The sequence below is a fragment of the Mycothermus thermophilus genome, assembly GCF_041956435.1.
Source record: "Mycothermus thermophilus strain CBS 625.91 unplaced genomic scaffold VTJ04scaffold_3, whole genome shotgun sequence".
In the NCBI taxonomy this organism is placed as follows: Eukaryota; Fungi; Ascomycota; class Sordariomycetes; order Sordariales; family Chaetomiaceae; genus Mycothermus; species Mycothermus thermophilus.
Genome location: NW_027191429.1, coordinates 451,595 through 475,741, shown reverse-complemented (window position 1 = coordinate 475,741; position 24,147 = coordinate 451,595). Strand labels below are relative to the sequence as shown.

The window sequence follows — 24,147 nt, the reverse complement described above, 5'->3', positions numbered from 1 at the left end:
ACTGACCAAGATGTTTGTCCATCCAAACCTGTGCCACGAGCTCAGGACACTCTGTCTAAGACCCCGTCCTCGATTCTATGTCTCGTTCTATCCAACATACTTTAGTGACATGGGAATCCCGATCTCGCGACAGAAGATGTCGCCTTGTGAATTAGCCAACGGAAACAGATGATATTAGTGAATGGCCTGTAATCATTCCCTAGACCTCCGATCCGTGCTGGTTCTTGGGATAACTTTACCCCTGAGACCACCTAAACTACCCAATATCGTAGTGTTTATCCAAGAACAATACTCAAAAGAACACTAGCCCCGCTGATATGAACACTCACGCTGTGATCGTCTAGCCAACCTTACTCCTTTGGCCCAGATACTCCCTGAACTCCTAGTTATCACTCATCAAGCCGTGCCAAAGCCTCCTTCACCATCCTTTCCAAATCAAAGTCCCACACGCGGTGAAACAACGGCGCGATCGCTGCGGCAAACTTCTCTCCATCCCGACTCACTTCCGGGTCCCGCCAATGAAACAAGTCACAAGCCTTCCTCGTCATCATAATGACCTCCTGTGTCCGATTGTACCTCGCCAAGTGGTAGGACTCGAGCGCCCTGGCCACCAACTCCTCCTTCATCCCCCTTCTCCCCTTGATTTTGCGATCCACTTCGCCCAACAACTCGCTCAACACTAGCGCATCCTCAACTCCCATGCCACCACCAGCGCCGAGATGCGGTGCCGTCGCATGCGCCGCGTCGCCCGCCACACATACCTGCCCGCCAGGAAGGACATATCGCGGGATCGGATGCTCTGCCATGTCGAAGATGAGCCATCGGTCGTCGTTATCGGTGTTATTCCCTCCCGGACCGCGTAACCTGAGTTGATGCTCGCGGGCGTCTTCGAGGAGGGCGGCGGCGCGGCGTGGACGGGGAGCCCAATCGGCAAAGGCAAAGGTAATGTTTTTATCGTCGGCGCCTCTGGCGCTGGTCCCTTCGCTACGACCGGTCCGTTGTGTGCTTGTTTCCTGCTCAGAGAGGACGACTAAGACGTTGAGAAGCTCCGACTTGCCCACCGGGTAGGTGATGATGTGCGCGCCGTGGCCAATGTACATGAAGCGCGTGCTCGCGCGGTATTGGCCGAGGGCATCCACGGCCAAGGGCATCGGGGCGAGTGCTCGGTAGCAGTACTTTAAAGTATATCTCGGGCCAAGCCGCGTCTCGGTCGTCTTGGAAGCGCCATTTGCCCGAGCCTCTGGGTAGAGCAAGTCGCGGACGCGAGAGTGAAGTCCGTCGCATCCAATGACGGTGTCTGCTTCGGCCATAGTGCCGTCCTTAAACTGGAGGACGATACGTTCCCCAGGCCTGTTGACGATATTCACTAGCTCCTTGTCGTACTGGATGGGCCCTTCGACGAGCTTCAGCCAGGCGTTGAGAATATCGTGACGCAGTCCACCCAGGAAACTATCCTTGCCAACAGGCAGAGCAAAAAGGAGGTTGTCGGTATAGCCGTCAACGAACTGGAAGAGATCCTCGCCGTTGGGGGTGGCGACGCGCTTGAACTCGGCGCGCACTTCCGGATGCACCATGGCCATGGCTCGCTCGGCGTTGGGGCTGAAGCCGATTCCGGCCCCTGACACGCGATCTTGTGGTGCTGGGCTGCGGCGTTCGTAGACGGTGTAGGAGACGCCGCGGGCCTGGAGACCGAGGGCCAGGACTACACCCGTAATCCCGGCGCCGATGATGGCCACATGAAAGTTGATCTCAGAGGGTGACATGGTGATTGAGAGAGAGAGAGACGATGAAGCGATGGTGATTCGCACGTGTGTTGAAGCTGGCTGGCCTGAACAGTGAGTACCCTCAAACACGCAATGCCAATGTCAAGCGATGTTTCCAGGCTCGGAGAAGATGCTGACGTTCCGGCGGAGTGGCTGTGGGGGATGACCGAACCCGGCGCGTCATTACCCGTTTCTACAACGGAACCTACACCTGTGCGACCTTGATTTCTCGTCTCAGGGAGGTGCTAATTCTCTCGCATAATCTTGTTGTTAATACCAAACCAGAGGAGTTGCGTCCTTGTTGTTGTGGCCCTCATCAGGCTCTGAGATGATACCCATCTCCTATTACAGGAGAGAGGGGCTCGAGCTTTCCATGCCGGCCTACCCGTAGATGCCACGAACGTCATGATTGTACCGTCCAGATTGCTGCAGGATACGCTTGCCTGGTTCTTGTCAGCGTCACTTCTTACTCGCTTCATGCGCAAAGCAAGCAAGACTCGCAGAGGTGGCATGTGATGGTATGGGGAGGGCAACTCACGATCCTCCCAAGTCTTCCTCGGCCTGCACTCGTTGATATGGATGTGCAACATCCACAAACACCACAAAGCCACCAACCCGTCCCTGTCGCACCGTGACATCGGCTGCACAATCTCAAGCTTGTAAACCTCCTGTGCCTTCGTCCCGGTCGCTTCCCTCTGTTCAGCATCATCGGCTCGCTGCTGCGGCTCTGGATTTCGCTCCCTGATTTGCCTTGCAACAACCTTCCCCTTCTTGTCACACCACTCCCACTGCTTATTCGTGATGCCCTGCTCGCGGACACAAAAGAAATACTCTGGCACCTCGAGGCCGCGTTTTTGCCGGCCCCTCCGCTCCGCCTCTGACATGACAGGAAGGGCGCGATACCCTCGGTGAAAGAGGGGACTCTTTTCTATTTCCACACGACCCAACGACTTGCGCGAGTGCGGCTCGAGCCAAGCACTGAATGGAACATTTCCATAGAACAGAGTACGGCGGTAGCGCATCGTGTACATCAGCTTCGCTCTGGTGGTGATGGTCGGCGACCCATCCGCGTCGGTGCGCACGCGTGGGTCGATGCGACTAAAGTCGATCGCTTCCGCGGCCTGTTCCGGGACGTGAATGACTCGGGAGAGCTCATATACCGGGACAGAGTCGGGCTCGGCGGCGCCTGCCGACGAAGATGAAGAGGGAATCAAGGGGTAGATGAAACGGCCGTGGATGACAAAGGTCGTTGGGGGCAGGATTTCGTCAGGGTCCAGGGCCGCGGTCTCGGTCCGCGCCTCGTACGGTGGAGGCTCGTCGGGGCCGGTGGCGGGCGGGGCTGGAATGGTCGGGGCGGCCGAGGAGACCGGGGGAACTGAGTCGGCTGGAGGGTCTGGACCCGAGGACGGGTCCGGAAGATGATTTGGAGACTGACCGCTCAGAATCGTTGCCATTTGCAGATGAGACAGAGATCCCTAGACACGGACACTGTGAAGGAGAAGAACAGTCTGAAGCACTCGGTTCGACAAATGTGTGAATAGTTGCTTTCTTTATGTAACTTGATGCTGGTTGGAAACGATGCCGTCGTGAGCAGCCACAAGAAGGCGGTAGTATTTACAGTTATTACTTAAGCACGCGGAAACTAAGGCTTCCATGCCCCAACCTTAGGGTGTGTTTGGTTGGTTGGAATGAGTTCGGTGACATCAGTCTCGGCACAGGCGAAGCAGTTGAGGCGCGCTCATCATCATGCCGATCATTCATGGGCCTCATAAGGTTTCGGCCACAATATCAACCAAAATAACTCTTACCGTGGGACTTCGGGACCAAAACATTGGACTTGCGTTTGTCAGATCCATCGTTCGACAGACGCCCGTTCAAGGGTCGGTATTGCTGGACTCAGGGCATCATCCGCATCTGAGCCCAGTCAAGGTTTGACAGCAAGCTTCTTATAATGCCAGTCACCAACTCAACATCTCAGCATCTCAACAGAACAACACAATAATACACAGACATTGCATTCACATACCTGCCTTGCCTCATTCTGGCCTCACCCACATTTCCTGTCGAGCATGCCAAGTCCTCCGCATCATCTTAATTCCGAGTTCCCCCTGACTCCCCACCAACGCCGCCAAACCCTCCACCGTCCGGCTAAAAAAAGGGAACGCCGTACTCCGCCTTCAAAAGACGCACAAAAGAAAGGTCGTACCCGGATTCGAACCGGGGTTGTCGGAATGTTCTGATGGATATCAGAATCCGAAGTGATAACCGCTACACTATACAACCTTGGGGTTGTTCGGTGGCCCCGAGGTCTCCACAGAAGACTTTTCAATGCTAGACTGCTGCAAGTCATGATTCATGACCGTGGTTAGGCGGAAAACATTTACGTTGAAAGCAGACTTTGTTTCTCTCTCTCTCCTTGTGCCGACAGGAGAGGAACACCGCGATGGACGCCAACCCACGCAGACAGATCACAAGCTGCTAGCGGATGGCGGCACGGAGGAATGGCATCAAATCACATGTTGTGATTACCAGGACTATTGCAATAAGCCGCTGCATCAAGACTGGACATGAGGAATGTCTCCCTGGTGAGTGGCACGAGACGTAGGTGATCATAATCTCACGTGCTGTGCAAAACCCTGGTGACACAACAGACTGAACAGTGTTTTGTGCCTCTCGCCACGGTGTGATATAAACCTATCCCAACGTGATATAGGCAGCCCTGCACTTTTGAACGGGATGTTGGTACAGGGAGGGCAGCCATGTTGGAGCGGCAGTGTCGGTCTGTTCGGGTCATGGCCCATGGCCATGGTAAGCTGTGGGGTTGCTGCAGGACGGGCAGAAGTTCGCGACTAGGTGCTTGATGTTAGTCGGTAGAACCCCCGCTTGTCCAGGGTGCCAGCCTAGGGACCTGGGGAAGTGCATGGGTACTTACCTAGGTACCTAGGTACCAAGTGTGATGATGACTGCAGGTCGGGGTGGGATCTAGAGAGGTATTCATGTGATGTTCTCCGTATCTGTCCATGCACTGGATGTAGAGCATGTACTCCAGTGTTTGTTCCCTGAATGCTGGCTAGAACTCGGCATGATGAGGTTGAGTCGTCCGTCTGTTGAGTTGGTTTAGACAAACCAGGTAAAAGAAAGTCCGTCATTCAAGTCTATGTCTCTATCAGCGGTTGCCCTGCTGTCCTGGTAATAACCCATAACCTCCGATCCGCCCGCGCCCAACTCCAAGGAAAAGAAACGAACGATGCCACCTTCTAATCCCTAATGCCCCCGTAAATCCAATGCAAAACGATCGAACAATGATATCTCAAACGATAATAACCGCACCGTCTCCCCCTCGTCTCCATGCACCCGTGTGTGATACGGGGTTGCATGCTCCTCCGTTCCTTCAGATGCTTTGCACGTCGGCCGCCAGCTCCAGCCGCGACTCGTCCACCGTCTGCAACGCGGTCGGGCTGAAAGTCAGGTATTCCCCGTTGGGCTGGGGACTCGCGAGTAGGATGGTGACCATGCTGTTGTTGACGGCCAGGACTCTGTAGACGGGCGTGGATCCTCGAATCCGGACCGAATCTCCCTCCTTGAACTACGCTCCTCAGCCGCTGCCGCCGACGCCCAGCGCTCCAAGGGAACTAAGTACGTACCCCCATGACGAGCGTTGATCGCTGATTGGGATGGGAAGTCTGGTTGTGAAGTTGGCGGGCGCTGAAGGTGTTAGCTGGTTATGACCCGTTGGGCTGTATGCCAGAGTTCCAGGAACAGTCACACTTACTGGGGAAAATGTTGAAGTGATGAGTGTGGCTTGCAATAGTTTCGGCCGGGGATTTTTGCAGAGCTCTGGCAAAGAGGTCCAAGGTGGGCAGACTCGGCCTCTTTATACCGTCCCTCGGCCGATGGATCGAGGAAGCGATGTCTGACAGCTCAAGGACTGCGGCCTGACCATTCACGACCTAGCCGCTCGCGACAGCCCTCTCTGGATCGCTCAGGCTCAGAGGCAGTCGCTATCGGATCCCGGATGTCCCTCCTTGGGGGAGTGTGAGTGTCGTGGCTCTCGGCAACGATGCTGCATGGCGTGCATAAGGGCCGGCAAGAAACTGCGGACAAAGGGCCCCCGCATTCCGCCCGTCGGTCGGTCGGGTTGGTGGCAGCACCTAGCCCGAACCAGCCTCTTGGTGCTGGCGCGCTCCATATGAGTTGGTGTGACGTGATGGGTCGAGCAGGGAGAGCAGCAACTCGGGCCCGCCAGCCAGCGTGCAGCTGGCTGGTTGGTTGTGGGTTTGGCTGTGGCGCCCGCAGCATCTCGCAGTCCCTTATCCTTGGGGAGGGAGGGGGAAGCGGACAGGGTTCCATGGACGTTGTTGCATGCATGGCCGCTGCCGGCGCGCCCTCACAGATGGGACGCTGGGGTTGTCGTCATCCTTTGGGCATGGTGGATCCCAAAGAACGCGCCAGAAGCGTGGCCCGAATCGTTGCTCATTCAAATGGTCATTCCGTCGATAAATGACTGCTGGCATCGAGGACGAGACTCCGAGACTACTGGTCTCGGGAAGGGGAAAAGTGATGAACACATCTCCACCTTCGAAATATCCTTCGTTCCACAGCAAAAAATGGCTCAAGGGTGAGATAGGTTGTCGGCATTGTTGGGCGCGGAAGAGTAGCTTGGGGGGTGGACGGACATCTGGTTGCTGATGTGGTAGGAGGGGTTGTTGGAGTTTGGAAACGGACATTTGGAATGGACCCAACCAACATCCAGCAAGGGGTTCCTCTATCACCTGTCGCCGGTGCGTCAAAGTCTTGGAGGAACTTCGTACAACCAAGAACCCCCATCACATCACAGGCTCTTCTCCGGGAAGGATACCCGTGAATCTTCCATGTCACAGCAGGATATTGTACCAGGGTTCGTATCGCACAGCAGGAGTTGCCTGTGATGCAGATTGACTCGTTGGTTGAGCAAAGGTGACCCTCGAACGGCAGTTCCCCAGACAAAACCATATCCGATGGACCGCCGGCTGCTGGCTCCGCTAAGACTGGAATATTACAGTACCCAGCAACCTGAGGAAGGCGGTCCGAGGGAGAGGAGTTGGCATTAGCTTAGCCGGATGAACTGTTTAGTCTCCAAGGTCGCTGTTCAGCGGAAAATTAGGGGCCAAGTAGGCAAGCCGTTAACCGTCCACTAAGAAATGGGACGTTGTTTTGTTACGCCCCTGAGATTTGGGCACCAACGGGTACCTCAGGTACTGCGACGAGCCAGTCAGGAGCGGAGCCCATGGCGGAGTATGTGGCCTTTGGTCCCAAATTTTTGGCCCGGAGGACATGAGAAGGATTGTTGTCATTGAGACCTCGGAGATAGCTGGAAGAACAAGAGCTTCAAACACACGGGCGACAGCAAACAAAAACCCAACCTGACAACTGATTCCAGCTGACTTTCCACACCGCATCTTCAACTCTCCGGGGCAGTGGAGAGTTTGTTCTGTCAGTTCAAGGATCATCCCAACTTGAGAAGATCATACCGTCGCGCGTAGCATCCACTGTCGCGCGCTCCAAGCCAACCCCCACGGACTTAAGCTAGGGGAAGCTACCTTACCTGAGGAAGCCGATGGTGACCGGATCTTCCAGTGACGGTATTCCCTTTGTGGAATGGGCACACCCCCGCAACTTGCAGATCCAATAATTGTCTTGGTATCATCGGACTTGGAAGGGGGGAGCCAAGCACCTGATGGAGCCAGGCCTGAGCCTGATGGTTCCCTCTGCCAGCAAGCTTCCATCAAACACATCAAGCACGCAGTGCGCTGGCATCGCGCTGGCCTCACGCTGAGCATGTTAGGATTGACCAAACCACAGCATTCATCCCCCCGGGTCAACTTATTTTCCTGTAGAACTTGACCAATACATTGCGAATAATCCTGACACCCTTGATGACAACCGATTAAGTGTCTCGGCGTGTTAAATTCAGGCCGACGAAGAGTTGCTGGAAGATTCGTGGACACACGCGGTGCCGACGATGAATACCATGATGCCTCATCATCAAAGAACCATCTCGTCATCAATAACACCCCAAGTCTCATATCACACCTACACTACAGCCTTCCATCTCCATCAACTTACATTCCCGGCATCTATCCGAAAACAGCCAGCATCCGCTGTTCCCCGGGGCCTTATCGGATCGAACCTTATTAATATCATTCCATGCCGCAACAGCCGCTGTGATGAGAACCAACCCCGCATCTATTGACTGTGCGGGTCCCTGTTGTCAGGCAAATCACACAAAGCCCCGTCCGCTCGACAGCACAGTCAATGGAACGGACTCGAAGGTCGTAGCTTCGGAAGCCCGCTGCGATTCTTCCGTCAATATGTCATGCAAGGTGCCGTGCAAGGTCTGTACAATGTCGTCATTGTGCTTCGAGCTGTCAAGTCTGGGGAGTGGGTGGTTACCAGACTTGGAAACTGGAGAAGGGGTGTGAGCTGGCACTCAGCCTTTGGAGCTTGTTCTGGATAACCTCACTGATAAACAGGATGGATGGCTTATTTGCCCATGGGCACCTGGACCAGGTTGCCGTCGAGGACGAGGGCAGGAACGTGGCCAGGTGCAGTCTTCCAGGGAGAAGTCTAACCCCCTATTCATCAACGGTTTAGCAGATACGTAAACAAAGAAAGCCAGAGTTATGGTTTTGCAAGCTGAACACAAAAGCATGCAATAGCGTTCAAGCATTGTGAGTTACTATCTTATCCCTCCCTTGACACCCAAGAACCAGCAAGAGAACCCAGGTCAGTGAAGCCCCGACGAATCAGGGCCGAATAACCTTGTCTACAGATTTACGTGTAATTGCTATGTCTCCCTTTCTCTGACACTTGAGTGCAGTGGTGTTGAGACCAAAGGTCTACATGTTTTAGTCTCGCACTGTTCGGTTCCGCACCCCCGAGTCGTCTGGAAGTTCCGGAAGATGTGGGTCAAGACTCCGTGCCCAGCTCCGAGAGTGACCCGCTTTTCTCCGGTGCATCGCCGTTCCGTCTCCGGGTCGGCATGTCTTGTAGCCTTAAGCAAACATCTTTGGATCACCAGGATTAGTATAAGCCTGCTATAGACAATTATAGTAATGATGAAAGGCAAGTATATGTTGACCACTAATATCGTTGAAAGACCTATCATAAGAATTACTCTTGGAAGACCGAGTAAACAACCAAGTTACAACATCCCCTTCACGCATGGGGTTCATTTTGCAAGACTCTCTACGCACATCGCTCTCCCTCAGTCTGGCCTACACGTGATGTCCTTTAGTTCAATTTTCTGCAAATACAAACGTTTCCTGGTTTGTCTCGTCGAGACTTGACTGGCCCCCCTGGAGTGCTCCCTCTTAACCCAAGGTTCCCCGGTTCCTCTTTATCCGTGACTTGTTTGCCAAACCTTCTTACTAACAACTTCTGGTCTACAACAAACCTCGACCGACCAAACAATCCTCACTACTTAACCGGTTTTGAACAAGGCTGTGACAATTCGCGACAAGTATGCTCTCTTCCTACCAACTCTGTCTCTTCACACCCACTCTTCCCCCTACCAACTCTCCGCATCTGCTAACACCTTGTTCAGTCTACTCCTCCGACTTCCCAATACTAACAACCATTGTTCCCAGTCATCCTCAATCCATCTCGAAACCCACGACACAATCCACAATAAGTAAGCATGTCCTTTCTTTTCACCAACTCTTTTTCTTCCCACCGACTCTCTGTGATTTACTCTGTGACTCTCCGTTAACTCTACGCGACTCTCTACAACTCTCCGTAACTTTCCTCCGCATCCTTCCTCCGTACTATAGCGCCGTAGCCCTGTTTTCACAAATGATCGTCGCAAAGGTGTTGGGGGTCCAAGATCATTGCAAGGTAGCTAACCCGACAAGATATATTAGGTGGCTCCCTATTATGAAGAGGTTTCTAGTCTTCCGGGTCTAGGACCATCTCGAGGGCCAAAACCCGTTTTAGGGGGAAGATATCTTAGTTTAATTAAGAGATTTCAATCTCTAAGGCTGTTCCAGACTATCTCTAAGACTATTTTAAGTTATGGAAAACAATCGTTGGGCTAACTACATTCTTCACCCTCAAAGAGAGTCCCTGAGACAATCTCTGAACACTGGGTTGGGTCGCTATGATAACTTTCTTCCGCAACTCTCAACGACTGCCAATACTTTTTTTAGTCTCTTCCTCCTACTTCCAAACATTAACACACCTTTTACCCAGCCATCTTCCATCCACCTCCAAACCCACTACACAACAGCCATAACACAGTAAGTACATCCTCTCTCCCTATTAATTCTTCTCTTCCTAACAACTCTCCATAACTTTCCACCGTGAATGTCCTCCACGACTACCCGAGCTGGAGTCGGAGACGGACGGGGCACGGTTCATTGTCGCTAACACTTTCATCCGTGACTTTCCCCTACAACTTTCCACGACTTTCCTCCGTAACTTTCCTTCGCAACTTTCTACAACTGTCAACACCTTTATCCGTCTCCTCCTCTTACATACAAACACTAACCAACCTTTTCCCCAGCCATCCTCAATCCACCTCCATACCCACCACATGACAACTAAAACACAGTAAGTATATCTTCTCTTCCTCTTAATTCTTTCTCCTCCTATCAACGCTCTATCACTCTCTGCAACTCTCCGCGACTCTCCATAACTTTCCTCCATGATTTTCCTCCGCGACTGTGCTCTACATTTTTTCCCCGCGACTTTTCTCTACGATTTTCCTCCGCGACCTTCATCCGCGACTTTCATCTACAACTTTCTACAACTGCCAACACCTTTATCAATCTCTTCCTCTTATATACAAACACTAATAAACCTTTCCCCCAGCTACCCTCAATCTACCTCCAAACCTTCTATACAACAGCTAAAACATAGTAAGTATATCCTCTCTTCCTATAGATTCTTTCTCTTCCTACCAACTCTCCGTCACTATCCACCACCATCCGCGGTTCCGCGACTCGGTGAATCCGCGACTCTCCGCGATTCCGCGACTTCCCACGATTGCAAACACCTTTGTTAATCTCCTCCTCCAACTCACAAACATTAACAAACCTTTAACCAAAGCACAATCTCAATCATCAATCATGGCTCCTCTCAAACCTACTACCAAGTCGGCTGGTACCAAGGACCCGACAAACATCAACTCGGGCACCGACTCTAAGACTAATGAGCACCATGTCTGTACCGGCCGTGTTATCAAAACCGCAACCACGGTCGCGGAAGCCAAGAATTCTGCTGGTGATGGCGCCGGCCCCTCGGCTCCCAAGACTTCCATGTCCGCCAACGTCCGCCCCGGTCGCCCTGCCGGTTCCAAGCGTGGCACTCGCCGCCGTGTCAATGGCAATGCCCCGCCCGCTTGCGCCCACTGCAAGAAGGCCAAAGTCAAGTGTGTCCGCCAGGCGGCGTTCGAGAAGTGCGTCCGCGCAGGCGTCGCGGATCAGTGCAACGCCGCGGTGAGGATCCTCACGAATGACGGCAAGGGCAACAAGAAGCGGGCCTGCGGGCGCTGTAGCAGGTATAAGAGCGCCTGCTTGTTCGCGATCGAGTGCGAGCGCTGCGTGGAGAAGAACCTCGACTGCGTTCAGCCCAGCGCTGCTGATGATGATGAGACCGCTGTCGAGTCGCCGACGAAGAACAAGGCTCCTCGCGCCCCGGCTTCAGCGCGCAAGACTAAGACGTTTAAGACCCCGGTTATTGTCATCAGTGATGATGAGGACGAGGAGGATGTGAAGGATACGCCCAAGAGCTCGGCTAAGGAGGCTAAGACGGAGGAGGAGGATGCTGGTGTGGTTTGAGCCTTGGTGACAAGCTGAACTGCGTTGATTTGGATGGGGGAAATGGGGTGAGGAAAGCGTGCTAACGGAGGTTTGTTGTCTTTCAACGCTGGATTTGTTCAGGGGGGAATGATAACGGTGTTTTCTTTCTGGGGGCAATGAGTTCATGGGATTCGCTAAGGGAGAATGGATCGATGATCGCAGTGTTTCTTTTCTCGAGAAAAAAGGGTGCATGGGGTTCATGGGATTTGCTAAGGGAGAAGTGAATCAACGATCTCGATGCTCTCTTTCTCTTGCGAATGAGTTCATCTGCCGTGCTCTGTGGTCCTGCATCTCTCAACGCCAGCGGCTTAAACATCACCTCCATAAACGAGGTCGGGTAAGGGCCTCACCGCGGAGACTTTCTGTGAAGCGATTGTCATGATTCTCACCTTTGCTTGCTCATAAAGCATTCCAACGTTGTGCCTCTTTCCATCAACCCCGACAGACCAGTAAGCCGTGAGTCATCTGCGGGCCATCACATCCTCAACAGCCGTACTTGGATTCTCTCCATCTTGATCGCTGATGCAGTTGAGAGACAATTCATCACGAGGACTAGAACCACTCATCAATAACTGCCGACGATAGTTCAACAAATACCACTCGGTCATAATACATGACATACATGCCAAGGAAATAAGTACCGATCATGAGATCATGAGAGCCTCAATCATTTCATTACATCTAACAATCTCCCAGACATCCAGGAAACGTTGTCAATTTTTTCTCATCAACCCAACCCTACCCACAACTGCCTCATAATCTCACACCTTAAACATCAATGCTGCCCGTCAACCGAATATCCCTCGAGCTAGCACCGACACTAATCGTAAACCTGCCCGAAGGGACAACCCACTGCTGCCGACCGACATCCCAGTAGCTGAGATCCCTCTTCCGGAGCTTGAACGTGGCCGTGCCGGTCTGGCCGGGCTGGAGCTTGAGCTTGGTGAAGCCGCGGAGCTGACGCGGGCCGGCGGGCGGGGCAGTCGGCGGCAGGGTGAGGTAGAGCTGAGCGACCTCGGCGCCGGCGACGCCGCCCGTGTTGGTGATCTGGGCGGTGACGGTGGCGACCGTCTCCCATAGGTCGGCGGGGCCGCCGGGGATGGTCTGGCCCGTGGCCGGGCCAGCGCGCGCGTTGGAGGTGATGGAGAGGCCGGAGTAGCTGAAGTTGGTGTAGGCTGGAAGAAGAATGCGTCAGTACGTACGTTTCAGGGTAAAGGGAAATTAAGTAATGACGTACACAAGCCGAAGCCGAACTCGAAGCGCGGCTCGATGTTGTTCTGGTCGAACCAGCGGTAGTCCACAAACACGCCCTCACGGAAGTTGTCATCGCCGCGAACGATGCTGACGCCGTAATCCTCAGGGCGCTTGGCGATGGTGTACACGAGCTTACCCGACGGCGAGGTCGAGCCGTAGAGGATATCCACAATGGCGTTGCCGTTCTCCTGGCTGGGCAGACCGGCCCAGACGACAGCGCGGACACCGGGCGTGTTGAGGATGGTCTCGAGAATGATGGGGCCCGTGCTGTGCACCACGACGATGGTGTTCTTGTTGGCCGCGGCCACCGCCTGCACGAGCTGGTTGCCGTTGTGCCAGGGGTCGAGGTGGTTGCGGTCGCCGGGGTGGCCCTCGACGGTGATGTAACCCTCGCCCGAGTCGGCCGTGATGAAGACGATGGCGACGTCGGCGCCCTGGACGACGTTCTGGACGCCGTTGGTGTTATCGGAGCTGTGGAGAGAAACCTGGGTGCCGTCGCGGCTGGCGCGCTCGCGGATGGCGTCATAGGGGGCGACGAAGTAGGGGTAGTTGACGGAACCGGAGCCCCAGCCCATGCCGAGGGCGCCGTCGTTGCAGCCCTTGTCCTGGCAGCCGTTCTGGGCGTGGCGGCCGATGACGGCACCAGAGCCGACGACGGCGATGCGAGACGGGCGGCCGAGGGGCAGGATGTTGCCCTCGTTGCGGAGCAGAACGATGCCGTCGCGAGCCACAGCGCGCACGTTCTCCTTGTGGTTGCCCTGGACGTTGAGGCGGAGGTTGACCTGCGGGTAGCCCTTATCCTGGCCGACCAGGTACCAGGCGGCGAGGATGCGGGTGGCCATGTCGTCGAGACGGGCGCGCGAAACCTGGCCCGAGTTGACGGCATTGTTGAGCTGCGGGCCCCAGAGCACGTTGCCGCCGTTGAAGTCGGTGCCGGGCATGGTCATGTCCATGCCGCTGTTGGCGGAGCCGACGGTGGTGTGCTGGGCGTTCCAGTCGCTCATGATGTAGCCGCGGAAGCCGAGCTCCTGCTTGAGAAGCTTGTTCTGGACGCTGTCGCTCTCGCAGGCCCAGGTGCCGTTGATCTTGTTGTAGCTGCACATGAAGCTGGCCACGTTGGAGTGGGCGGCATCGGCGAAGGGCCACAGGTAAATCTCGTGCATGGTGCGGTCGTCGACATTGCTGCTCATCGTCTCACGCATCCACTCCTGCTCGTTGACGATGTAGTGCTTGGCGCAGGCCTGGACACCCTGGGACTGAATGGCCTCGATGGTCTCAGCCATGCAGATACCCGCGAGGTACGGGTCCGAGCCGAAACCCTCCCAGTTGCGTCCACCATGAGGAATCTTGCCGAGGGCGCCGGCCACAGGACCCAGCAGCACGTGAACACCGACAGCACGAGCCTCTGCGCCCAGGTACTCACCACGCTGGCGGATCAGGTCAACATCCCAGGTGGACGCCGCCTGAACACCGGGGGTAAAAGCGGTCGTGCCCGTGGCGAAGCGAATACCCAAGGGACCGTCCTGGAGGCAGAGCTGAGGATAGCCGATGGAGTTGACGGGCGCCGTGTTGCCGACGCAAGGGCCCCTCTCCCAACCGATACCGGTGACAATGTTGATCTTGTCCTGCTGGGAAAGCCGGGCCACGGCGGCTCTGGCCGAGGCGTACGCCGTATCCCAAGCAGCGGTGCCCGATGCCTGGCGGGGCACCACAGGGCAGTTAGGCGCGGCCCGGGCAATGGCCGCGGCGGCCAGCAATGCGAGACCGAAGATACCCATGGTCACTATTGATCCGCGAGGCTTTGTTCGTTGTCGTTCCTAGGAAATTCTCGTTAGGACCCTGAGACTTTGAGAGATGATCTCGACGATCACCTGCTGTGACCGTCACACGACACTTACCTCGGGTTCAAAAGGTCTGCCTAGGACTCAGGGTCGTTCGGGCAACATCTTGGTCGCGGCAGAAGGCCATCTTATAATACCTACCTTACCTACCTCCTACATCATTGCCCCTGCCGAGGCGCGATCTCGCCTCTCATTCCCGCGCTTGCCCAGAGGTGCCTCTCGGTGAAATCCCGGCCGTGTATGCCCTTCGGCCCCGCACCTTGGATCAACCTCCGGCGCCGGCAGAGAGTGCAAGATGGGAGCTCCGCGGCCCAATCGAGCTACCAAGGGCTCGGCAGGCGGGCCCCAAGGGGTTCTACATGATCGCCGGGGCGCGCTCAGTGGACCGGAGAGGCGGGAAAAAGGCGCTCGTGGCATGAGGTAAATGACGCCAAAAAGCTGGGGTACAGGGGACGGGTCGGCACTGTGATCGGCCAAGCGATGCGGAAAGGCATCCGCTCAGGGCCCGGTGGTAACGTGAATAACGCCGACATGTACGGAGAACAAATCCCCAGTTTCTGGTGTGGGCGGGCTGAGACGAGTCGCCAAGGGGACGGCGGAACGCTGCCGAGCAGAGCTCGGGCCGCTTTGCCCGCGATATATTACGGAGCAGGCGGCGCACATCTCCCGTCGTGGCAGTCCTCCCGCAGCGCATGCCCCGCAAATGCCACAAACAATGCCGTTGCATCAAGATCTGTTACGGCAGCCAAGCCAGGCTTCGGAGGTGCTAGTCCCGTACGCCGCGAGCAGCCACCCGACAGCCAGAAACCTTGACCAACCCATCGAAGCGAGGTGCAGATTCAGCAGACCGTCGAAAACAAAACCATTCCTCACCTGGGAAGATGCCCGAAGGTAACAGAAACAAAAAGACTCTATTCGCTGTGAGAACAAGTATCATGAGATCAACTCCGTCATACGCGCTCTTCCCATCAGGCACGAGGTGCCAGTCCCAGCGAGTGGTTACCCCCATGAAAAACGACAAACTGCGACCTGAAGAAGATGTCACCCCATATTTGCAACGGGGAGGTAGTTCGCTGGAGACCGCCATAGCACACTGCGATAGGTTATTAGCTCCATGACCTGAACAGCACAATTATTTGGAGTGACCGGCTTACATCCATCTTTGAGCGGACCAAAATTGATGTCAGAACCTCGGACTCGAGCCATATGAACGCCGCCCACGTCAAGCCAAAGATCAGGCAGAGTCGTGTTGCAGGGAAATACGATACCGCCATAGACGGGGCTCCTGTGAGCGTCTGGGACGTGCTGGTAGTAGCCATCAACGAGTTCTTGGGAAACCAACATGAGCGTGGTCCCGGTGTCGATGATGGCCTGTCCAGGTGCGTGCTGGGTCTCGACGTCACCCACGCGAAAAAAGGAGGTCGAGACCTGCCAAAAGCCCATAGCTGTATCTGCTTGGACCCAGGTCAGAGGGCCCACAAACTTGTTTGTGTCGATGTAGCCAAACTCAAAGGCACCGACGGCGTCGTGGGGAAGATCAGCGGTAAAGAGGGGCTGGGCAAGGAAGGGCATGACATTTTCGAAAAACGTGGCTTGCCGAACGGGCTTCACCGTGTTGAGCTTGGAGAAAGCAAGACCGAGGAGGCCGCTGAGGCTCTTGTCCTGAACAAAGGTTGCCGAGACCCAGTTGGCCATCTGCACGGCCTGGTTCCTCACATACGCACCGCCCACATTCACTGTATCGAGAACCACAACGCCCGAGGCGCTGGTGCCATCTCCATAGTAGATGGAGAAGTTGGCGTTTGGGAGGACTCTGGATGAAGCAGAGCGAGCAGGATCGTACACTTGATGGCCGGCTCTGGCGAAAGGGGGAAGCAGGGTACTGAAAACCCAAAGATCTGCCGAACCTGAGTCGATGGCAACATGGACCGTTTGACCACCAATCTCTATGGGAGAAACGTACTCGATGCCTCCGTTGGCTGGCGTGGCCGGGACCCTGCCGGTGCTGGAGCCGCTGGCCTCAGTGAGTCTAAAGCTGCTCGCTGAAGCGGGCCGGTGGTCAGAAGTGGCATCCTCGTCGCCGGTCTCCAGGGCATTCAAGAGGTCCTGGGGAATGGGCATGCGATATTTCTGATAGGCGTTCAAGAGCTGCCGAGGCCCATGGCGTTGGAAGTTTGGATTCCGGATTCGGTCGAGCTTGAAGGAGCGTTTCTGGATGTTGTTGGATGGGGCGGCAGCGGTGTATGGGGCCCAGAAGAGAAGGAGGGCAAGATGAAATAGAGCGAGAGGCATGGAGGGCTAAGAATTATCAATCTAGGATGCAAGGCTAGCTTATGTATGCAGGACTCCAAGGTGTGTTGTGGTCTTTAGGGCTGGGATTGTGAGAATGACAGGTGAATGAGATGTCGAACAAATGAATGGAATGGGCTGGAGAGATGAACGACCTAAGAGATGGTGATTCCTCAGCAACAGGGGGATCGAATAATAAGGAGAAAGAGCGTCGGTCACTTTGGGAGATGAATACGCCAGTGGAAGCTGCATTGATGTTGGCAGGAGGACGGAGAGGCAACATAAATGGGGAAGGCATCATGAGATGGTCAGGCACGAAGTGACCAAAAAGTGTTAATTCTTGACGCGTCTTGTTTAGTTCATTCCACAGGAGAAATTGTTGCATAAGGTTTGTCTCGGGAACCTTGAGAGCTGAGAGGAGACGAGTGTTCTAGAAACCAAGACAAATGGAATGAAGCGTGTCTCTCCGATACTAACAATTTGGATCCAGGGAGCCAGTGAGGGAATGACACAAACCACGAGTACCCAAACATCCAGGCCTCGATGCCTCAAAAAGAATACTCATAAGGAGTTGAATAGTCCATGCTCCTTTCTTCTGTGAGACTAGATGAAAACATGTTTTCGACTTTTGGATAAAGTATCAAAATGATTGCTTAAAATATACAATGAAGGATACATGCAGATGGAATAGAATGAAAAGCAATCAAACAGGTTGGATATGTCTCTTTGCCGGTAATTAGTTTGGTGTGTGTATTTGAGCTTGTTGTGTCTTAGGGATTGATTAAGGAAGGATCTGTGTTGACCTCAAAGCCTGTGGCTCATCCCGGATCGTCACGTGACTTATCACATGTCAGCCCCCTCACGGCGCCGTTTTTCCAGCTGCCGGGCGGCCAAGGACGCGCGACCCACGGTCATTTGACGGTTGGGCGCTTACCCTTACCCCCGCTCCTCTCCGTTCCCTCCCGTCTTCCCGCTTCCCGCTTTTCACTTGCCCAGGCTCAGGGTGCTTCACTCTTTTTTCTCTCTGCAGACCCGCAACAGTCAGCGAATGGCCGTTCTCTTTTTCTCGCCTTTTGGCGTCACCGGCCCACGCAACGACAAGGACCCAGGCACGCTCCCCCCGGATCCACGAAACGGTATCGCCCTCATTCACATCTCTCGCCTGCGCCATGGCGCGCGACGTCTTGCTGTCGTGATAGCAGCCCAGCCTATCTTTCTTTTGCTTGTTGTTGACCTGCGGACCGCGGCTGTCAACTTCAAAGGCCACTCAGCCTGACGGGGGCCAAAGGGCTGCAAGGTCAAAGACGAAGCTTATTGGCGCCTTGTCCGGCTCTCCAAGGTTCAGGGCAGCTTGTTTTCCCTTCCCTCCTCCATGCTGCGCGTTTAGCGCTGCTGCCTCCGTTTTCCCATCCACTCTCTTCAATCGCTGCCGCCAGCTCCGCCCTCTTGCCCGCGTGCTCAGCCCCGGCCCGCTCGATTCCCCGGGCAGATCTGATCTGGATCGGTCGTCGCTGATCGTCATTGCTCTCGTCCCGTCGCTCGTCCGATCCCCAAACCTCCTCCTCAACAACACCACACCACCACCACACAACATCTTCGCGCCCCGCATCCCGGAGTCGCCGACTCCACCCCTCTCCCGGGCGCCATGTCCGACGGGGACTTTGCGGCCGCTGCCGGAACCTCAGGCAGAGCTCCGGGTTCCGGCAAGCATCGTGGCCCGCGATTCACGTGGAACCCCCAGTACGAAGCCACCTTCTTTCGATCGCTCTGCGAATCCGTCTCGCTCGGCCTGCGTGACGGTAGCACCTTCAAGCCCGAGGCCTGGGAACGCGCCATGCAAGCCCTCATCGAGAAGCACAACGCCTACGCCAACAAGGGCCATCTCATCAACAAGACCGACAACGCCCGCAAGAAGTACCGCCTCTGGCGCGGATTGCGCGAAGATCCAGAGTTTTACTACGACCCAACTACTCGTACCGTCTCTGCCACCGAGGACGCCTGGGCTCGTCATCTTGAGGTGCGTGTGCCAAACATGTCGCTTCCTTCCTCTGCGCCATATTTGTTGCGTTTTGGCACGGAGTCTTTCCATCCGACGGCATGCTAACCGGGCTGTACTTGATTTAGAAAGAACCACTCGCCCGCTCCCTTCGCGCAAGGCCTTTCGAGCACGAAGAATACTATGAAATCTTGTTCCCCGATGTCATCGGCTCCGGAGGCGCACCGAAGCGTCTCACGAAACCCCGCCGAAAGACCAACACGGATGCCATCACCGCGCCCGAGGACGCCGGCGCATCCGACAATCCCATCATGGATCTCCTCACAGATCCCGGATACATCAATCCGTCCCAAACCCATATGGCGCCTCCGGCTCTACCGCCCGCAATGACTACCCCGATGACGACACATGCACCTCAACCTCCGCCACATCAACCGCAACATCAGCCCCATCAGCAACATCAGCAACATCAGCCTCATCAGCAACACCAACAGCAACCTCAGCCGCAACATAGAGTGCCGTCGAATGCTATGCCGCCACCACCCCAACCACGACCCTCCGTCTCTTCTACCTCAGCCTTGACTCCTCCCGAGGATACGAATTTACAATCACGGAAGCGCATGCAGCCCAACGATGGGACCAACGCCGCATCCGCCCACCAGGCCGATAAGCGCCGCCGTACTGCCGCAGGTTATCTTGATCTCACCCAACAACGGCAACAGCAACAACAACAGCAGCAACAACAACAACAACAACAGCAAGCACAGCACCCAACCTCTGCCGGGTTATCGGTTTCCCAGGCCAATGGGGCGACACCGGTCTTGGCGTCGCAGGCGAGCAACGCGACGCAATCTACTACCATGCCGGCTACCGCGGCAGCTGCCGCTACTGCTATGACAACACCAGCCACCTTACCCGAAACGCTACATCTCCTGGCCGAAGCCATTCGGTCTGCTGCTAGAGGCGGCCGTCCCAGTCCTGGTTGGCAAGAACAGGCCATGGACATCTTCTTCAGGGATTTTGCCGTGGAGGATATGGATCTCCAGCTCAAGATTGCCGAGAAGGTCCTGACGGACGAGAACAAGGCCATGGTGTTTTGCAAGATGCCCGACGCGCTCCGTCGCCATTGGGTGAAGCGCCTTAGAGAGGTGCACAATCGGAATGCTTGATATCCTTCTGAGCGTCTATCTGTTGCGGTCTCCTTGTCCTTGTTGTTTCTTTTCTTCATTGGGACGGATCTTGTTTTGTGTTCACTTCTCCTAACCCCTTTTTTGTGGTTCTTTTTTTCGCGTTCTTCTCGACTGGATTGCCGACGACGGTACATGGTTGGGTCACAGATACCAGTTCGATGTGACATTTTTTTTTCTCTCGTTTGTTATTTAGGGCGGGCATCTGATTTGTTGGGATGAATCTGACGAGGGCTGGCAAGTTTGTTATTTACGGTTGGCAAGGGGTTTTCGTTACGTACCGGGACAGTTTGCTTTTGTTGTTGATACCTCCTCTGCTCTGCTCTGGCTTGTGCCATCTCTTACTTGGTTCCTTGTTGTCTACTCAATCTGACTTTAGCTGGACTTGCATGACGGCGTTCGGGGGTTTGTCTGTTCTTCCATTTCTGGTCGTTGATTCAGCTGGGATGCGGTTATCCATGGGTAATCGAGGTTGTGTCCTGACTGATACCGTGATGGGTTCTCTGACTAGGTTGTGTCATAGCTTTGTCTTGCTTTCTCTGCACAACAACCGAAGTGGCTTCTCATTCTCGACACGTCGTATTGCAGTAGACGTGTCCTGCTTTGTCGTCCCATCGGTTTGGCTCCTTGGACGACTCGGATACCCTCCTTCTGCCATGACCTTCAATCCAAGATCTCTACTTACCAGAACCTGGCCGAGTTGTGTTCACCATGCTGAGTCAATGTCTACAACCACAAGGCAGCAAGCCCAGCTGGAACTACAAGCATCGTATCACAGGCTGTCAGTTGGAAGACCAGGCTACACAATCGCCTCGACACGGCACCTTGGGAGCGTCCCGAAACACGACCCACAGAAGTTCATCAACAGCGATTTATTGAAACTCGCTCTCAAAGAAACACGAATGCCGCCCGAACCAGATCTGTACCCATGAGAACCCTTGTGACACACCCAGCCCGAACAAACATCCGTGGTATCACGCCTATCCCCCATAAACAACTCTGCCCCATGTGTTGTCCTTCCTCTATTCCATGAGTGCCGCTGCCGACGTTGCTATCCGTAGTTGCCGGTGCTCAACTAGGACGGAGAGTTGAAGATTGCTAACATCCAGGTCAGCATTGAGCTCGGAGCCGGGTTATTCTATCAAGTCGGAGAGAGAGCGACATACTCAGCCGGAGCGGGACATGGTGTGTGGTCTTGTCGGGAAGGTATTTATTTCTTGTGGGTGCCGCAGCCAGCGCAGCTGCAGGAGGGGCCGCACGAGCAGTCGGAGCCGCACATCTTGATGGGTTGGATTGGGTTGTTGGTGGTGAGTAAAGTTGGTGGTAAGTTGGTCTGAAGCGTTCGAGGTTGTTTGCCTTGAAGAGGGAAGCAAGAAGGGGAGGAGAGATCCAGAGGCAGAGGTGGATGGAGGTGCTATTTATCTTTTCTCTTCTTCCCTCCCCTCGTCCCGTCCTTCTGGTTCCTCACGTGTTACAGGCGGTCGAATTCTACAGTGTACCACTCCGTAGGGACGCCGGAGTGTAATCACCCCTCCTTTTTTTCTTGTCGGGTCCCGTCTTCCCATTCCTAATCCATCACGTTGCGTCAAGGATGAGGGGGTGGTTCAGCTGATCTGATCGACCCCAATCCCCCCAAGTGCTGGTCTTGGTTCTTGTTCGTTCACCACAGACTGAAGAAGAACCCACACCCCTCTGCCGACACTTGGTGCTACGGTACGCCACGGATCCCACTCTCAGAGCCGCCGACCATTCGTCCTGGTGATGCACTAGTGCATGGACGCGTGGGCTTGTTGAGAGTTGAACCCCACCTCGGCGCCGTCATCTGTTTCCTTTGGCACACTTGGGGAGTTCAGGCTGAGACCTGGATCGGACGGGGTCGTTGACGTCGTGGCACAACTCCAAAGATGCAGAGTCTTTCGGATAGCTTGGCTGTCAAATACTGTCGATATCACTCTACTTGACGTATGTCCTCCAGTTCTCGGTGAGAGCCAATGGTCCTATCAAAACCACGGATTAGATATTGTAGATAGAGAGATCATGGTTTCCGGGGCTCGGTCTGGATGTAAGCGACCTTCCAGTTTCCATCCCCCGCGAACTTGCTCAGATGCATCCCGGCGCGCTGGGCCGGGCGAATCACAGCTGGACCATCCCCACACCCCCAGACCCCGCAGGCGTGTCTACCTACGACCGCAGTATGTGCCTGGCGCCCGAACCACGCCACTCATCAGCAACATGCGCGTTTTGTGCGTTGGTTCTAGTCAAGCAACAGGGACAGGAATATCGGGGGAACCGGAGAGCGAGAGTGGGCGGACGCCGGCGGCGATTCGGTAGTTGGGTTCGCCAACGCGCATGGCTTCTGGTGCTACGTCAGAGGTTGGACTGCGGAGGTGGGCATGTCCAGAGATGGGCAAGGCTATTGGATTCTCTTTGGGACTTCCACCATCTGCACCAGCCCTCAGGCTGCGATAATAGGTACCACTTACGTAGCATGCCACTTGGTTTTGTTCCGAAAAAGGAGGGGCGTGGGCCCCCGGCATGTTCGCCGAGTACCGACCCCGACTCCCCGGGCAGGCCGCAAATTCTCCTCCACACTCTAATGTTACATCCGCACTATCTAGGTTATACTCGGGTCTTTGATAGTGCTTGTGCCTGATTCGTTGTCAGTCAAAGCAGAGAGCAGGTTTTCTGAATTGGTTGACACGTGGCTGATATTGGTCTGTATTAGAAGACTGTGTCTTTGCATATCTGACCCAGAGAAGCCTAAATGTTCTGTCAACTTTCCAAAGCACAGTAAATTCCGAAGCTACAAGAACGGACGTGTAAGTGGAGGAAGATTCCGTCCATTCTGCCACGCCTGTGGTTCGAGACTATGCCTTGCAAGGCAATTAATTGCACACTCTAAGTGTCGTGTGGGGGAAATGCAGGACAGTCCGTCTTGACATGTCCAACACGCAGCTTGGCATCCTTGGTTCATGACAGTTCAGACCGCTGCGTGTCATCCCTGGATGATCTTCGTTCCTTCTCGGAGGTTCTCCTTTCTCCGGGGCGCGCGGAGCTAGCGGATATGGTTATGTCAGAGATACCTGTTGCGGGCGCGGGCTCACGTGAGATGGAGAGACAAACCTGATATCACCGCCTGAGTGTTTTGTATCCCGCGTGCGTGGATGCGGCTATGACAAACAAGAGGCCAGGGTACCGGTTTGAAGTCCAGCTCCGGCTGAAGCCTTACGTAACTGGGCCTTGGGAAGGCAAGTCTTGATCTCAGCTGAGATCTTAGACGGTGGCGTGGCACGGGTGGCTGGATTCAAAAGAGTAGTTGGATTATACCCTGGACAAGACTGTCTTCACCCTGCGCAACCGTGGTTGAGTTTCCCAAGTCCCATATCACGCCGAGGGACGAAATGCCGAGTCGCTCCGAGACGCCGTTGATGTAGGAGCTTTGACCAACTTTGTATTCGAAGGCTTAACTACCTACCAGCTGCGACCAGGGCGACCGGAGGCCTCGGTCCCGGAAGGCCAGGGGTCACCATGGCAACCTGATCCAAAGTAAATAAACCCCTGAGCCTCGCACTCGAGCATAAACCATATGAGAGCAACATCAGAAAAGACCGATAGCGTTTGAAGGAAACACTTAATGTCTTCAAGCATGAATCTAACTGCGGGAAATCAACATCTCGTCGTCCAGCGACGTCATGATACTACAAAGCAGATCTAACGACAATCTCTACCTCGACCACCCTCTGAGCCATTCTGTCAAATGCAATAACTCCTCAGACCCTCTTCAATTGCCTTGTACATCCAAAGTATATGAGAAGAGAGGAAAATGGAAGGAGATAAGGATTGCATGGAAGGAAGAACAAGACATGGAGACAGGGACGACAACGACAAATAAACCAAATCAAACGAGCCCACCTTCCAAAAAGCGCCCAAAGGTTGCGACACAGGAGTTAACACAATATCCCAACTTCCACCTAGCTC

At 54.8% G+C, this 24,147-nt stretch overlaps 10 protein-coding genes and 1 non-coding gene across 11 annotated transcripts; 4 read left to right on the top strand and 7 right to left on the bottom strand.

Annotated features, from left to right (window-relative positions):
- Positions 1 to 389: 389 nt before the first annotated feature.
- Positions 390 to 1,763, bottom strand: VTJ04DRAFT_4272 (uncharacterized protein; the record flags this gene model as incomplete). Its single annotated transcript, XM_069362264.1, has 1 exon — positions 390 to 1,763. The coding sequence occupies one exon, from the start codon at positions 1,761 to 1,763 to the stop codon at positions 390 to 392; it is 1,374 nt and encodes a 457-aa protein (XP_069219228.1).
- Positions 1,764 to 2,144: 381 nt separating this feature from the next.
- On the bottom strand, positions 2,145 to 3,217 carry VTJ04DRAFT_4271 (uncharacterized protein; the record flags this gene model as incomplete). The annotated part of the gene is made up of 2 exons (XM_069362263.1): positions 2,145 to 2,206; positions 2,302 to 3,217. 2 exons carry the CDS (start codon positions 3,215 to 3,217, stop codon positions 2,145 to 2,147), a joined length of 978 nt encoding a protein of 325 aa, XP_069219227.1.
- Positions 3,218 to 3,960: 743 nt separating this feature from the next.
- Positions 3,961 to 4,046, bottom strand: VTJ04DRAFT_t47. Its single transcript has one exon. It is a non-coding gene; the product is annotated as a tRNA-Gln (tRNA).
- A 1,108-nt stretch (positions 4,047 to 5,154) lies between these two features.
- On the bottom strand, positions 5,155 to 5,413 carry VTJ04DRAFT_4270 (uncharacterized protein; the record flags this gene model as incomplete). Its single annotated transcript, XM_069362262.1, has 2 exons — positions 5,155 to 5,349; positions 5,408 to 5,413. 2 exons carry the CDS (start codon positions 5,411 to 5,413, stop codon positions 5,155 to 5,157), a joined length of 201 nt encoding a protein of 66 aa, XP_069219226.1.
- A 5,457-nt stretch (positions 5,414 to 10,870) lies between these two features.
- Positions 10,871 to 11,581, top strand: VTJ04DRAFT_4269 (uncharacterized protein; the record flags this gene model as incomplete). Its single annotated transcript, XM_069362260.1, has 1 exon — positions 10,871 to 11,581. The coding sequence occupies one exon, from the start codon at positions 10,871 to 10,873 to the stop codon at positions 11,579 to 11,581; it is 711 nt and encodes a 236-aa protein (XP_069219225.1).
- A 789-nt stretch (positions 11,582 to 12,370) lies between these two features.
- On the bottom strand, positions 12,371 to 14,634 carry VTJ04DRAFT_4268 (uncharacterized protein; the record flags this gene model as incomplete). The annotated part of the gene is made up of 2 exons (XM_069362259.1): positions 12,371 to 12,777; positions 12,840 to 14,634. 2 exons carry the CDS (start codon positions 14,632 to 14,634, stop codon positions 12,371 to 12,373), a joined length of 2,202 nt encoding a protein of 733 aa, XP_069219224.1.
- Positions 14,635 to 15,177: 543 nt separating this feature from the next.
- On the top strand, positions 15,178 to 15,467 carry VTJ04DRAFT_4267 (uncharacterized protein; the record flags this gene model as incomplete). The annotated part of the gene is made up of 2 exons (XM_069362258.1): positions 15,178 to 15,230; positions 15,287 to 15,467. 2 exons carry the CDS (start codon positions 15,178 to 15,180, stop codon positions 15,465 to 15,467), a joined length of 234 nt encoding a protein of 77 aa, XP_069219223.1.
- A 198-nt stretch (positions 15,468 to 15,665) lies between these two features.
- Positions 15,666 to 16,989, bottom strand: VTJ04DRAFT_4266 (uncharacterized protein; the record flags this gene model as incomplete). Its single annotated transcript, XM_069362257.1, has 2 exons — positions 15,666 to 15,790; positions 15,852 to 16,989. 2 exons carry the CDS (start codon positions 16,987 to 16,989, stop codon positions 15,666 to 15,668), a joined length of 1,263 nt encoding a protein of 420 aa, XP_069219222.1.
- Positions 16,990 to 18,631: 1,642 nt separating this feature from the next.
- On the top strand, positions 18,632 to 20,151 carry VTJ04DRAFT_4265 (uncharacterized protein; the record flags this gene model as incomplete). Its single annotated transcript, XM_069362256.1, has 2 exons — positions 18,632 to 19,003; positions 19,111 to 20,151. 2 exons carry the CDS (start codon positions 18,632 to 18,634, stop codon positions 20,149 to 20,151), a joined length of 1,413 nt encoding a protein of 470 aa, XP_069219221.1.
- A 236-nt stretch (positions 20,152 to 20,387) lies between these two features.
- VTJ04DRAFT_4264 (uncharacterized protein) lies at positions 20,388 to 21,048 on the top strand (the record flags this gene model as incomplete). Its single annotated transcript, XM_069362255.1, has 2 exons — positions 20,388 to 20,631; positions 20,858 to 21,048. The coding sequence occupies 2 exons, from the start codon at positions 20,388 to 20,390 to the stop codon at positions 21,046 to 21,048; spliced, it is 435 nt and encodes a 144-aa protein (XP_069219220.1).
- Positions 21,049 to 21,057: 9 nt separating this feature from the next.
- Positions 21,058 to 22,520, bottom strand: VTJ04DRAFT_4263 (uncharacterized protein; the record flags this gene model as incomplete). Its single annotated transcript, XM_069362254.1, has 3 exons — positions 21,058 to 21,239; positions 21,336 to 21,525; positions 22,437 to 22,520. 3 exons carry the CDS (start codon positions 22,518 to 22,520, stop codon positions 21,058 to 21,060), a joined length of 456 nt encoding a protein of 151 aa, XP_069219219.1.
- Between the last annotated feature and the right edge of the window lie 1,627 nt (positions 22,521 to 24,147).